The sequence below is a fragment of the Euprymna scolopes genome, chromosome 21 (assembly GCF_053919585.1).
Source record: "Euprymna scolopes isolate OS-2025 chromosome 21, ASM5391958v1, whole genome shotgun sequence".
NCBI lineage: Eukaryota > Metazoa > Mollusca > Cephalopoda > Sepiida > Sepiolidae > Euprymna > Euprymna scolopes.
The window spans coordinates 126,411,850-126,428,014 of NC_136502.1; the positions used below are offsets into that span (position 1 = coordinate 126,411,850).

At 37.6% G+C, this 16,165-nt stretch overlaps 1 protein-coding gene across 1 annotated transcript in view; it reads left to right on the forward strand.

The window, feature by feature from the left end:
* Positions 1-6,679: 6,679 nt before the first annotated feature.
* LOC145242889 (uncharacterized) overlaps positions 6,680-16,165 on the forward strand; it is a 78,853-nt gene continuing 69,367 nt past the window's right edge. Inside the window, exons 1-3 of the mRNA XM_080105997.1 lie at positions 6,680-7,063; positions 12,161-13,867; positions 14,717-14,963. Of these exons, the coding sequence (XP_079962123.1) occupies positions 13,207-13,867; positions 14,717-14,963 (908 nt within the window). The 5' untranslated portion in view covers positions 6,680-7,063; positions 12,161-13,206. The remainder of the gene's footprint in view (positions 7,064-12,160; positions 13,868-14,716; positions 14,964-16,165) is intronic.

A 16,165-nucleotide genomic window follows, 5' to 3' on the forward strand; every position in this document is an offset into this window, starting at 1 on the left:
GCTTACAGAGCCACTCCACTGTCATCAGACATTAAGTCCCCGGCAGAGTTACTCAACGGACGAAAAATACGGACACCCCTAGTATCCAAGCAACAACTTGGCGATGAGCAGACTAGGACAGCCATACAGAAACAGAAAGATCAGTCTAAGGTCTGCTATGACAGGAAACATAACAGACACCACTCCCACCTACATGCAGGACAGAATGTCTATGTCCAGCAGGAAAAAGCAAGGATATGGGAGCCTGGAAAAATTCAGCGCTCCAGCGTGACACCCAGATCCTAGATAGTTGAATCTGAGAACGGTAACACCTATAGAAGGAACAGGCAGTTCCTCAGACCAGCTGGGAGGAGATCAACAACCGCAAATAGATCCGACCAACCTCGCCCCAGCGACTCTCCACCGGATCCCACCCAGAAGGAAGGTCCCCCCCCTAAACAAATCGAACAGCCGACCACCGAACAACACTCCAGCGGCACGCCTCACACCCGAACTGAGAAACTCACCCCCGAATTAAGAAGATCTCAGAGACGAGTGAATGCTCCTCAGAAACTGAACTTATAGGTTACACTATCCTAAAAAAAAGAGACAATACCATTACCCTAGAACAATGGAGACAAGCTAAATAATATATTAGAGACTATGTTATCCCTTAATCAGATAAAGGCTAAATATCGCCCTTGGACTATATACATATATATGGAAGGGAAGGGATGTCATAATATAGGCTAAGAGACTATTAGTCGCCTAGAGTTATGCCCCTTGGCCCGTGACGTATGAATCTCGTCCGCCATTGTTTCTCAGTGCAACGTTTACTACTAGACAATAAAGAACGCATTTTACACCACCTTCGAGTCTGTTTATCAATGCTTCCAAAGTATGTATTATCACGACAGAGACAAAAGGGGAAAAAGACGAGAATCTAGTCTGTTTACTGAACAAATCCCTGTATGGCCTAAAATAATCAGGCCGAAATTGGAATCGAACTCTGCACAGCTACTTCAGCAGACATGGCTATACCCAAAATAAGGTGGACCATTGCGTCTATATACGACACAACAGCAAAGAAAAAATTATCATCTCGTGGGTCGATGATTTAATCATTGCTGCCGATAACGTCAACTCACTAAATGACACCAAACAGTCATTAACATCGGAATTTAAAATGTAAGACCTCAGAAAACTACACCATTTCCTCGGAATAGACTTCAATATAACCGAAGGTTATAACCAGATGAACCAAGAAAAATATGCAACAAAAATATTGGAAAGGTTTGATATGTCCGAATGCAAATCTAAAATGACCCTATGCAAGCAAAAACTGGATCTAGCTGGCGAGAGGATAACATGGTTGATCCCAGGAAATACCGCGAGGTCGTCAGGAGTCTAATTTACCTGATGATCTGTACCTCATCAGACTTATGCTACATTGTCGGGAAATTGTCGCAATATTTGTCCAAGCCATGAGAAAAGCATTGGGTGGCAGCTAAACACGTACTGAGATACATAAAGGGTACGACGCGACACCAACTGCACTACACGAAAACAAATTACCCAATTCATCTAATCACATACAGTGATGCCGATTGGGTGTCTGATTAACGAGACAGACGCAGTACATCTGGATATTGCTTTAGCCTAACCCAGGATGGGCCATCTATTTCCTGGAAGTCAAAAAGGCAACCTACGGTCGCTCTATCCATGTGTGAGGCTGAGTACATAGCGCTGGCAAAAGCCACCCAAGAGGCACTATACCTTGTGCAACTATTCAAGGAAATGGATCCACACCGAGAACATGTTCCTATGAAAATATTCGGAGACAGTCAAAGCACTATAGCACTTTCTAAGACCCCATTCATCGGCAGAGATATAAACACATCGACATTAAGTACCATTTTATCAGAGAAGCTCTGAATGATAACAAAATACAATTAATTTACTGTTCCACAGCAGACATGGTCGCTGCCATCATGACAAAACCTTCAACCCAGACGAAACTGGATGAGTTTAAAAAGTTTCTATTCGGGCCCTAAACTGACACTAATCTGCTCTCACATATCTTTATTTTTGTAAAGAAAAAATAAATAAATAAATAATATGCTGAGAGCAAGGGAGGGGTGTTGAAAGTAAGTATGATAACTCTTATCATAGACCTTTTATGATCACCTCCCTTTTACGTTGTAATTCCATAATCCCTTTTTTCACTCCCCGCTGAAATGTTACTTATTAGGGTGCTATTTATAGGAAATACAGCCGATTAAATTGACGTTTATTGAGCATGAAAGCTAAGCCGGTAAGGTTACATCTGGGCCTATATAAAGGGAGGTAATTGGTTTAGTGCATTACTACAACATACCCCCTGTTTAGTTCATTGTGTATATTTGCGTGTGTGTGTGTGTGTGTGTGTGTTTTTTTTTTTTTTTTTTTTTTTTTGACAGTTCATGTCATTGGTTTGTGGAGTGGGGTCAGTCTTTGTATCGTGAGGGTGTTCTTATAGTTCTGCCAGATTTGGTTTGGAGTGGGCCATACCCGCTTTTGTCCCGTGGGGGTGTGTTGCTGTTAGTTTCATTGGTATTTTCCTCAGTCTTTGTTATCTTTGGTTTGGTCATATCATGTGGGATATCATGTTCAGGGATTTGAAAACATACTTTGTTAGTTGCTGGAAAAGGTATGGCCTGCAGGTGGGTGCGACTGCTACGGAGTCTTGTGCCATTAGGCGTTTCGACTATATAACTACTGGGTCCCTCATCATTTTTGAGGATGGCCCCTGGGTGCCATGTGTGATCCGTCCTGTTGAGTATCTGCACACATTGACCTGGTTATAGTGGTGGTAGAGGTCTGGCTCCACTGTACTGATCATGGTGGTTTTGACGACCTTGCCAGTTGTTGGCCGCGGTGGTCTTCTTTGCCTAGTTCTGACCGGCTGGGTAGAGTGGTAGGTATTGGTCTGCCAAACAGCATTTTGGCTGGTGAAGGGAGTTTGCTATCTATTGGTGTTGCCCTGGTTTGAAGCAGAGCAACATGGATGTCAGTTCTCTCCATTTTGCACTTCTTTATGATTGACTTGATATGTCTCACATGTCTTTCCACAAAGCCATTGCTTCTGGCATAGTGGGGTGAGCTTGTCACATGTCTTATGCCCCAGGATTTTATGAAGTTTTGGAACGCATGTTCAGAGTACTGGGGGCCATTGTCAGTCATAATTTCGTCCGGGTGACCAAAAAGTGAGGCATAGTATTTGATTTTGTCTGCCACTGCTTTTCTGGTTATAGGCAATGTCATTTCATCGATGATGGGATATTTACAGTATCTGTCGACAGTGAGTAGGTATTGTTGTCCATCAATTTCGAATATGTCAGATGTGATGAGCTTCCAAAGTTGAGATGGAATGTCGTCTGAAAGCAGTTGCTCGTGCCTGTGTGCATCCTGGTGCTCTTGACATAGTGTGCACGACTTGTACATCTTTTCAATGTCCTTATTGATATTGATCCAGTACACACATTCTCTGGCAAATCGGTGGGTTATTTCAATACCTTGGTGGGCTTTTTTGGAGCTGGTGGAGAATGTCTTCTCTCATGGTTTCTGGGATGAGAACTTGTCTGCCTTTAAATAAAATTCCCGATTCGACAGCAAGTACATTGAGGAAAGACCAGTATGGGCGGATCCCTGTAGGTAAATCACGGATGTTGTCATGCAATCCTTGGTATATGAGCTCCTTGAGGAGATTCATGGTTGGGTTTCTGATAGTTTCCATCCATAGCATCTTCTGCTTTTCCTGTAAGAAGTTGATGGAGATAGTTTGATCTTTGTTGACCACTGTGTTTATGTTGTCAACCCTCTCATCCAGCTCAATTGATTTGTTGTTGTCAGGGTTAGGTAGCCGGCTTAGGGTGTCAGCGAGGATCACTTCATTGCCCGGTCTATATATGATGTTGTAGCTGTACCCCTGGATCTTTAGCAGCATGTGCTGTTACCGGTGTGGCGCTGAATGCAGTAGCTTGGCTCAGATTGTTACCAGTGGCTTATGGTCCGTGATAACGGAAAAGGCTTTTCCATGAAGGTATGTATGGTACCATTGTATACCATGCACCACGGCCAACATTTCCCTTTCAATGTTGCTGTACCGGGTTTTGGCATCGGTAAGCATCTTTGATCCAAATGCAATCGGTTGGCCATTCTGGATCTGGGCTACTCCCAGGCCCTTCTGCGAAGCGTCCACCTCGAGCATTATAGGCTTGGCCTGATCATAGTACGACAGGCATGTGTCCTGGGAGACCATCTCTTTAAGTTTGTTGTAGCACCTTTGGTACTTGGGATTTAAGAAGACCGCGTAGTGGGTGTGTCTTCTCAGCATAGTTGGGAATGTATGGGGATAGATATTTCAACATACCCAAGAAGCATTACAGTTCCCCCTTGTTTTGTGGGTTTGGCATCTTCTTTATATCATGTACCTTGTCGGGATCTGGCTTTATTCCATCAGGGGTGTAGACGTTCCCCAAAAAGGATATGGTGGGCTGTTTTATGAAGCATTTCTGGCTGTTAAAAATGAGATCCGTTTTGGCTGCTCGGGTCATGAGCTTGCATAGATTGATGTTGTGGTCTTCATCGTTCTGGCAAAATGCTGCCACATCATCAACAATACTGGCCACACCATCTGGGCCTTCTAGGATTTGGTCCATTTTTGCTTGGAAATTATCCTGGGAGATGTTAAGGCCAAATGGTAAGTGTTTCCAGCATACCCGTCGAAAAGGTGTCCTGCAGGTTGTCAAGAGCTGTGACTCTTCATCTAGGTGTATCTACCAGTATCCAGACTTGGCATCGAGTTTGCTGAATACTTTGGCTTTTGCAAAAGCTGGGTTCAGTTCCTCCACGGTGGGTATTTTGTGTGGGCACCTTTTGAGACACGTTAAGCTTCTGTGGATCCATGCATATTCGGAGCGACCCATCTTTCTTTGTGCTGTACACGAGGCTGGAGCACCAATCTGTGTGTTCTTCGACCTTCATGAGCACATCTTCCTCAATGAGCCTATTGATTTCCTCTTTTATTTTATCCTTGAGGTGGATGCTGCATTTCCGTGGAGGGTCAATGAAAGGCTCGGCACCTTCCTTCAGTAGAAGTTTGGCAGTCCCACTAAAATTTCCTATCCTATCAAATTAATTTGGGAAATCAGACAACAGTTGGGTGATGGACATGATGGGTGCAGCAGGTAACGCGTTGAACGTCAAGAATGAAAGTTCAATATAGAAACATTGTTTTAATTTGAATAAATGTGAGTTCTGACATTATTCTCGCGTTACCTGCGCACAGTTCAAACAATTCAAAATACAACCACCAGATACAACACGTGGCTCTATACAGACTTCTTTCTCCAAATTTACAACATGGCAAGGAAGAAGAAGAAAAAAAAGAAACAAAGAATACACTGAAGATGACGTCTACCATCGAAATATATTTGTGATAAATTCAAACAAGTAAAATATTTGTGTATTTTCCTAATATTACGTTGTCATTAGGTTTCAAGCGCACTTGTAGAGGACTAGGGCATATAATAATACCCTAACTCGCCACACGAAAACAATTAAACGAATGGAATTGAAGGAAACAAAAACTCAATTGATGGATAAGATAAAACGTCGTTTATTTACTGTTGAAAGAATGAATGTTTTAGATATAATATGTGTCCATGTCAGCACGGGTGTAACCATCGTTTGTTGTGGGACTGTTGTTGCAGAAAGAAAAAGAAATGTGTGTTCATCTCACTATCATTTGTTCGTGCGTGGGAAGAGAAGTGAGTGATGTAGTGGAAATTGGAATGATAGTCCAGTGTGTAGACAAAGAAAAGGATAGAGGTTAAGCTGTGCGCCATGTTAGCAGTCAGCTACGCGAAGGTATTCTCAGGGACAAGTTGTATATGTAGAGAGAGAAAGAGTGAGAATGTGTATGTACGGTCTGTTAGCTTTTTGCCCCACATAGTAGCAAGTGGTGTGAGGCACGCGGTCGGTTCATAGACCGACCAGCTCGAAAGCTGGGCCGAAAAGGGAGAAGCCGCTTATTGCTTTTTCTTTTATACTTGTTCCCGGTGGTTTTTTGCGCATGTGTGTATTTCCTTTGAAAGGAAGTGACATCGTCCTTGTGTGCGTATGTGTGCGCGTGTGTGAGTACATGTGTGTACGTTAGCATGTGTGTATATACACATGAATATGAGTGTATGTACGCGAACATGAACATATGTACGTGTGTGGACGTGGGCGCTTATGTTTGTGTGCGTGTATGTATATGATAAGTAATATAGCTTGAAATGTGAATGGGCGTTTTTGTGTGAGACTAGAAAAGGCTCGCGCACACTTGATGCATATTTTATATATATATATATATATATATATATATATATATATATATATATATATATATATGCAATTAAAGAATATAAAAAATAATTGATAAAGAAAAGTTTACGTATTTTTATATCTTTTTATTACGAGGGGGTTGCACGAGCCTTTTCTAGTCTCACACAAAAACACGCGTTCACATCTCAAGCCATATTACGAAAAAAATAAACATAAAATATAATTGAAAATTGTATCAATTCTATGCTTCCATACCTAAATTGAGAGACGCGGGTTACAACTTCCGGTGTGTATAAAAGTTAGTGTCTCCATCATGGACCATTACCCAGCTTAGTAAGATTAGTTTCGTTCATAAAAATCCAATGCGATTTTAAAGCTTTTATTTGAACGAACCAAGTATATGCTGGTTATTGCTGGTAGTTATATTTTTTTTACAATTTATTGTGAAAGTTGTAATTGTGTTGAAAATTAAATTACTTTTTATTAAAGCATCGTTAGTGATTAAATGCATTGAATATAACTTTTTAAAAGAACTTTTCATTCAAGTAGAACTGTATACGGAATTATCTCCCTTGTTGACTGTTCGATTTTATTTCCTTCTTGACAAAAGAATGTCGCTCTGTTGAAACTACAACAAGCATAATTTACTGATTATTTTATTAATTTACCTTTTTTTGTGAAAAAATAAGAAAAAACACGAAAGAAATGCTTAAAGGTGAGTCCAACATTACTGAAATACTTTTCACTGAACTCAATTTATGACTAGATTTTCGAGAAAGCTTATCGCTGTAAATGTTTAAATTCAATCCAATACCAAATAATTCAACTTAATTCAGTTTGATTTTCACACACTAAGATAAGTGATTAAAACGAGTTGTATGTTAAAATAAGTTATTAAATTCAGGTTCATATCTTCTCAGGTTTAAGTGCCATAAGATGACCAATTTAGAATTCAGATTAATTAAAAAAAATAAAAAATAAAAAAATAAAAATAGAAAAGTCTGTGTAATGGACGTACCCGTCATGGAACGAAGATGTAATATCCCCAAAATAACTTGACCAAGTAAAAAGTAAATTTATCATTAATTTTTTTTTTTTTTTTTAACCAAGAAAATAAAATTTTATAGTATCCGAGAAGTAACTTGCCCGTCATGAAAAAAAATATCAAAATCAAAGGGAGGTAAGTCAACAATAATCAAAAAAAGATAAGTTGAATTCTAAATAAGATCGATGACTCAATAAAAAATATGGTTACTGTTTACATTTTACTCCAAGTAGTAATTATTAATGTTTTCCTAAATATTTTTAAAGTTTTGATATTTTTTTTACTTTCTTTCCACCTTAGTATTCGCCGTTAAAGTGATGACTTACAGTTTTTAAATTATGCTGAAAACGAATATCACATTTACATTTGGGCCAGGCAAGTAGTTTTCTGGATATTAAGACCTTTATTATCCAATGTGGGGTTAGAAAAGAAGAAGAAAAAAAAAAGAAACGTGCCGGGCATATCTGCATCTTTGGGAAAGAAGGAAAGGATGGCCAGCGCATTTGTATACGCGAAGGGCATCTTGGGAAGGCAGAGCATGATGGGAGAAGCTATTTTTTTTCCTGTCTCTTCCTTTTTTTTTTCTAGATAGGAGGATATAAAAGCTGGGAAAAATTCCCTGGGGGAGCAGAGAGAAAAGAGTCGTGAACATCTTTTCTTGAAAAGAATTTCATATTGCTGACGTTCGGATTGTGCGGTGTGACATTGGTGGCAAGAGGCCAGGTATGGTCGATTGGAAAAAAAGAGGGCAGAAACGTGCTGTTGTCGAGAGAGTCTGAAGTTGAAGTCCAATCTAAACAAATTTAAAGTCCAATGTGCAAGTCCAATGTAAATCAATTCAAAGTCCAATGTGCAAGTCCAATGTAAACCAATTCAAAGTCCAATGTGCAAGGGACAGGAAAGCGGTTTGATCAGTACACACACAGATATGGTGACACGCCACCAACACGATCCAGCATACACAATTACCAACCGGCCGTTCTTTTCTCTCACCTTGACTTCCAAAACGACCTGAATTTATAATTGTCGAAGATCAACTGATTTGCATATATGCACAAGATTTTGCTAGAGTTTCCGAGATCATACCATTACAAAACGCTGTCGACGCCATCTTGGAATTCTTTTCTTATCCTAGCTTCGCAGCGATGACAAAGCACACACGCACACCTAGGTCGTTTGAACGGTAAGCCCTCATTTTCACAGCTTTTGCCACAGACTCACTCCTTCCCGAACCCCAGAACCGAATCCTGATTATAACCCTAGATAATAATCTATTATGTTTTTACTTGAGGCTATGTTTTTTCCTAAAAACAGTACTAATGAAAAGTACTAATGTGCATACATGTTACAAACCCCTTCCCCTTTCCCCTATGTTAAGAATGACGAACGCCATTGACATTCATTAAGTAATATATTGAAAAACATTTTCTTATATTCAGAAAAATATTTGTCTGTCCTAAATTTGAATGATATTCATTTTTAGCAGATGCCAAAAACCTATAAAAGTGTCTTTAAAAAGTGTTAAGGTGGAAATAAAGTAAAAATTTACCAAAGTTTTGGTTGAAAAACTAATTAAAAAAGGATCCCCTTTCCATCAACAGACATAAATAATTACTATTTTTTTTAGTTAATAGTATGATTTAAAAGCAAAAGTTGTATTAACGGTTATTTATATCAACTTTCATGGGTGCAAAAAGTATTGTCCACACACAAATATATACCGTGTTTCAAAACACAAAATTGAATGGATATTATTTTAACATATTTTTTATTTATTGTTATAAACAATGTGAATATTCAGCAATTATGATTTTTTTAATTGATTATCACAATTGTATTGATACAAAAATAAGTCTATTATCATAGATTTTTTTTTTTTTTTTTTTTTTTTTACAAAGGCATCACCACATTATCAAGGCCCAGAGGCCACTCAAGGATAAGGGTTAAAGAGTGAACAGTAGAAATTGGTCAATATCGTAATCATTAGTAATGAAAATTTGGTAAATTTAATAACTTATATGGAACGGCTCATCAAGAACTTATTTACTTTAGACTTGAACACAACCATATTGTAGTCAGCCGGAAAGCAGGAAAACGGAAGACAATTCCACAGGCGTGCAGTTCTAAGAAAGAAGCTTTGTTCATGGAATCTACGTTTAGGTTTAGGCACAGATAAAGAGTGAGGGAAATTATTGATAGTGTTTACAGCTAGACGAGTGTTTCTTGTGAAAGTTTGGCGAGGGGGGACCATAGATTGAAGCTCAGTTGAACACTTTCCATAAAAATAACGATACATCAGAGACAAACTCGCAACATCTCTTCTGTGAGATAGAGGTTGCAAGGAGGAGAAAAGGACATCTCCTACGAGGCTACGAAGTCTATTTTGAACTCTATCAAGGCAGGACAAGTCCTTTCTAGCAGCTCCTGCCCAGATGTGGCAACAGTATTCCATCCTTGGACGTACCTGGCTCTTATATAGGTAGAGAATAGCATCAGCAGTGAGATATCTACTGGATCGATAGAAAGATCCCACCATTTTTCCAGCGAAAAAGTGTTGCATCACTGTCTGCAAGAATCAAATTCCACTTTTTATGCAATACGTGTAAACTCAATGAAAAACGTATGAAAAAATAAATATTTCAGAACAGTGGATCAGTTTTGCATATGAATGTAGTCAAATTATTTTTATGGTCTATGTGAAATAAATCTTATGTGCTATTCGGATGAGGGGGATTTACTTTTTTAGATGATTGGATTTGATTTTGCAACTTTACCACTCAGACTTGGTATAATAATTAATTGCTCTAAAAGATAAAAAAACAGAAATAAGGGATAATTAAAGTAATAACAATGATCCACCAATCTAAATTCTAAAATAATTTTTTTTCTTTTTTTGTTGACATTCTAAGTGTGTTTATATGTTTAATCACAGGATTCAAGGTAGAATCTCACTTTTAAGGGGAGTGGGGGTCAGCACCCGATGATATTCTATGTATTCATCTGAAGAAGAGTTTATTATTTGAATGAATTAAATAAATACTCGTTTGAAATCAGATCACACAGCTGTTTAAGAGTGACTATAAAACCATCACCTCAACTGTAATTATATCAACTTCATGCTGTTAAAATCCCATAAAAGAAGATAAAATCATATTGTCATGGTAAGGTTTCTCTTAAAATGTATTTGGTGCTAGTGCATTTATTGATCCGCACTGTTTTTAATAGTATTTTCAAGTTTAATTAAAGTTTTATGATGTCTGTTTTTATTAAATTATTAAGTTAAAGTACAGATTAGCTACAAAACACCCTCCCCTCCCGATGAATGGCTTTCTAAATAATAGTGTTATTATTTCAGCACGGATCAATAAGTGCACTAGTACCATGTATTTTCATAATTTTATAGTGGTAAAATGTAAACATATTGAAAAAATGTTTTTTTTATCATCGGAACAAAATAGCAATTAAACTTCTGATTTGATCTTCATGAAAGTAAGAATATTCTGAATAAAGATATAGGTTTTTCATTTAAAAGTAAAATTAACTTGGAGTTTAAAAAATGTCATGTATTATACATGAAAGACTAGTTAAACCTTGGAATATTTTTCTCATTTTAAATAGAAACTTCCCCCAAGACTGAAGAATTATCAAATTTTAATGGAAATTCAGAACATTTTCAAAAAAAGAAGAACATGTTATTTTGTGTAAAAAAAATAGGGGTTTGGGGTAATTGCCTTAAAAAAATTTTTGGCCTCCGACAAAAGGAGGGTGGGCCTGTAAATTCACCCTTGTCCGTTTGTCCATTCATCTGTTTGCACTTTTCTCAATAACTACGCCTTGGAATTTTTTTAAATTTTGCAAAAGCATTAAGCATGATATGAGTAAAAAAGTAACAAAATGGATTTTCCAGGAAAACTCCGGTTTCCCTCTGGGGGCGCCTTTCAGGTTAAAATGGCTAAAATTGACACTTTTGAAAAAATAGATGCGTTGGATTTTTATAAAATTTTGTGAAAAGTTATAACTAACTGATTTTTATATAATTTTGTTTGTCTATACTTCGCGATAACTCTTGAGTGTGCTCCAGGGACTCTTAGGGCTAATAAAAACTCCATTTTGGGGACTATTTTACCATATTTTTCCAAAATTTTCTGTGTATGTCTATTTAGCAGTTTTGCATGGTGCTGAACTCAAATTTAAATATGCTAAGGCGTTGGGGACTTTTGGGGCTAAATGAGGAGGGGCAAATGATGGACTTAGTAATTTCTTATTTGCATGGTGCAGAAATACCAAAGCCTAAAAGCCTAAAAGTGCACCGTTTGTTCATTTTCACCAGGATTTGATGTCCCCTGGGGACTATGGGGGCTAAATAAGGGGGGGGAGCTAATGCTGAACTTAGTCATTTTTTTATGCCTGGTTCACTGTGCATTCATGGGGAATGTTCAAATTAAAATAGTAAAAAAAAAAAAAAAAATCAAGCAAAATCTTCAAAATGTAATATTTCAAGTGTTTATTATTTTTTCATTTTTATCTCCGGGCAAAATTTATGGATAATATGTCACGGATAAAGTTGATGTGGAAAGTGAAGTTATGTTATATTAGTACATGGCCTGCAAACTTAGATATTCCAAACCCTTCATATGTTGGGATAATGAGTGCTCTCTTAATTTGAGAAGGTAGAACATTGAAATCTAAATAAATCTTTCATTTTTATAAAGTGATAGTATATAATTACTGGAAATGCATCTTTACAGTTTAATTTTATATTTTCAGATTATCCAGCAAGATATAACAAACTGACATTAAATCAACTGTTTACCTTGAATGGATTTCTATTACTTGGATGTCTTGAAAATAAAAGTTCTTGATGTGAATTACCTTAAGTTAACAAGTCATAAAAAAAGAGAAATCGTATGTTGGCTTTGGATGGATCTCCATTAACTGGATGTCTTAAAATATGCAAATATATACAGCAAAAGAAATATTGAGAAATTTCTTGATGTGAATCATGTCTGAAAAGAGAAAAATCGTGTTCTTGTGTAAGTGATTCAACTTTTTCATAAGTAAAAAATGTAGTAAAACATTTTCTAGATAAACAATTTATTCTTCTAAGAATTTCTGCATTCGACGAGATGTGTAAAATAAATCTTTTTATCTTTACTGAAATTTAATAGTAATTAGAGGATTTTTAAATGAAAAAACTTTGAGAATTTGTGTAATTTTTTGTGAATTAAGTTTAATGTAGATTTTAATTTTTAAGTCTAATCAGATATCAAACAAAGAGGTACATGTTCTATAAAATCTGTTTCATTTTCGGAAATTTAATTACTTAAATTTAGATGGAAATACAAATAGTGGTTGGATTCATGTGCTCTTAAGAATACGGTTTTAACTGCAAAAATATTTTTTCATTCTATAATATGAAAAACTGCATAGAAACATTAAAAAAGAATATAATATTTTGAGATACCTTAAGTTTTAATTCATTGACTGCAAAACTTAAATGTATTCTAAATATGATTAAATATAGTAGTATTTTAACATGAAATATTGAAAATTGTGTTAAAAATATCTAGTTCTGCATCTTCTGTGAAGTGTAACCAAAGAAAGGATAGAGAAGCACATGTTTGAAAGAAGCCAGACTCTTGTGAAGTATATGGATATTCTTTTGTAAGTAAATAATATAAACAATAACTGCCTGGAAACATAGTTTTAGATACCGTCAATTTCAATGCATTAACTCCAGACCTTAAGTGCATCTTTAATCTGATTAAATATAATAGTGTTTAAACATAACATATTAAAAACTGGTGATAAAGATGTCTGATTCTACATCTTCTGTGAACTGTAACCAAAGAAAGGATAGAGAAAGACATGTTCGAAAAAAGCCATACTCATGTGAAGTTTGTGGATCTTCTTTTGCAAGTAACTCAAATTTGTTGATTCATGTACGAACCCACACTGGAGAAAAACCATATTCTTGTAAAATATGTTTCTCTTCTTTTCGGCAGAAATCAAACTTGGTGAGGCACATTAAAGCGCATACAGGTGAGAAGCCATATTCTTGTGAAGTATGTGACTCTTCTTTTTCAAGAAAATCGCATTTATCGAGCCATATGCGAACACACACTGCAGAGCGTCCATATTCTTGTGAAGTATGTGCCTCTTCTTTCAAGAAGGATTCAGATTTGTTGAGGCACATTCAGTCGCACACTGGACAGAAGCCATATTCTTGTGAAGTTTGCGACTCTTCATTCTCAAGGAAATCACATTTGATAATCCATACACGAATTCACACAGGAGAAAAACCATATTCGTGTGAAGTGTGTGGTGCTTGCTTTGGGGAGAAATCAAATTTGTTGAAACACACGCGAATTCACAGTGGAGAGAAACCATATTCTTGTGAAGTGTGTGAATCTTCTTTTAGGCAGAAAGCACATTTATTGACACACATGCAAACACATAAGACATTGTCATCTAGTATTTAATGTTTCTTTGTACAGTAACTTGTCACAACAAGTTAGGATGAGGCTACTTTCTTCTGAAAGTAAATCCTGATAAACTATTTGAAATAACATAGTATATAAAGCACAAATAAAATCCTCTCAGTATGTCTACACTGGCTTATGCAAGGATTGGTGCATTTTCTCTAAGTGATGCTGCCTATAGTAACAACATTAAGCTGGATACTCCAACAGACTAGATAAATTCTTGTGCTATGATCCAGTGAGATCAAAAGCGCAAATGGCAATAACCGAAATGGGAGAAATAAAGAGCTTACCTCGGATACATCTGTTGTTGTGTTGCGGGCCGAGGAGAAGAGAGTTCCAAGATAGCGTCCATAGATTTTTATTGGCGTTGACCCCATGCAATTCTCACAGAATCGTGTGTGCTCTCACGCGATTATGCAAATATATAATTCCAGGATGCTGAGAAGCAGTCAGGCAGTTTCCTGCAGATTGTGTGTAGATGGTTCTAGCAGTTGTATTGTTTTTGTGACGAACCATGAATCTGCGAGAAGCAAGTTTTCTACCTTTTTTCTATCTCCTTTTTTCTCTATGGTCATTACAACCAAGAAATCCCTCTCTTCTAGAGGTGGGCAGTGCAGGATGAAACTGACTATTTGCTATCTTTGCTGAACACAGCATTACCTGTGTGGTGAGAGTGGACACTGGGCTTGGAACACAACGTTACCTGTGTGGTGAGAGTGGACACTGGGCTTGGAACTGCTCGGGAAACAAGCATAAGTGCCACCAAAATGCGAACACGAAGCTCCCGGTGACAAGCATCCATGTTGATGGAATGCGATGCTGATGCTTATTGACACAGGATGCTCTACGACGATTTTAAGTGCAGACTGGTGCCGGTTTTGGAGAAAAACAAACATGAATATGGAAATGATTGGTGGTATATCCCATGCGTGCTGTTATGGTGGAGTTGTCTCTGTATCCACTGATGAAGGTGTGTCTGCCAGAATCAATATGTTGGTGGTGCTTGACAAATTGCTGGAGTTTAACTTACTTCTAGGGATCGATGCCATAAAAGCTTTGGGAGGTGCCATTGTCAAGCCTACAGGGTCAGTGTGGGTGGGCGGCAAGAAAAATATTAAATGCACAGTCATTTCTATTAATGAACCGGATTTCACTGCCACCTTTGACTATTAAAGCCGAACGTGAACCGCATTGTGGGAGTGGTTTGAGGACCAACCCCCTGAAAGGCTACACAATCAAGTGTCAGAATACACAGCGCTGGCAAAAATCCATGACAAATACACGCAGGAGCTCCACACCTGGATAGATAATGGTTGGCTCATCAAAGGATAAATTGGGACCCCCACCAAAGGCCTCATTCCCCTGATGGCTGTGATACAGCAGAACAAAGCTAAAGTGCACCCGATGATGGACTACCGAGAGCTAAATCATTACGTAGATGCGTTTATGGCCAACACAGATGTTTATGCAGCTAAGCTGCGTAAATGGAAACAAAAAGATGCTAACGTGTCTCTACTGGACCTCAAGAGTGCATACCTACAAGTACGAGTCCATGAGACATTGTAGCCATACCAGACTGGAAATCGACGAGAAAAAATACTGTCTGACCTGTTTGGGGTTCGGCTTGAATGTGGCTTCCCTGATAATGAGAGCTATTGTCAGCGAAGTATTATCCCAGGAGGAAACTGTAGGCTGTGCAGCATTTTCTTACACTGGTAGAGAATTGTAATGGATATCACACATTATGGCACCTTCCATTTTTTAACTCTAACAGACTGTGGTCTATCGCGTTTCTCCATTTGGAGGAAATTGGCAAGGCAGGACTCGATTATGCAAATATATAATTCCCGGACACTATAAAGGCAGGACACTGGGAAGCAGTCAGGCAGTGTCCTCCAGATTGTGTGTTGGTGGTTCTGGCGGTTGGATTGTTCTTTGTGACGAACCAAGAATCTGCAAGAAGCGAGTTTTCTTCTACTTATTTTCTGTCTCCTTCTTTCTGTACGATTATTACAGCCAAGAAATCCCTCTCTTCTAGAGGTGGGCAGTGCAGGATGAAACTGACTATTTCCTATCTTTGTTCCTGATTTTTGCTTACAACATTTTGCTACAAAATATATACTATAACTTGGTTAACTGGTCAATCATCGAGAGGAAAATTAAATTCCTAACTTCTTTACTAACGCAATATTATAAACATAAAGAAAACATTAATGGATTATTTTTATATTTATGTATCTCATATACAGATCAAGTGTTAGCCCCAGGAAGAGCTCCCTTGATTTCT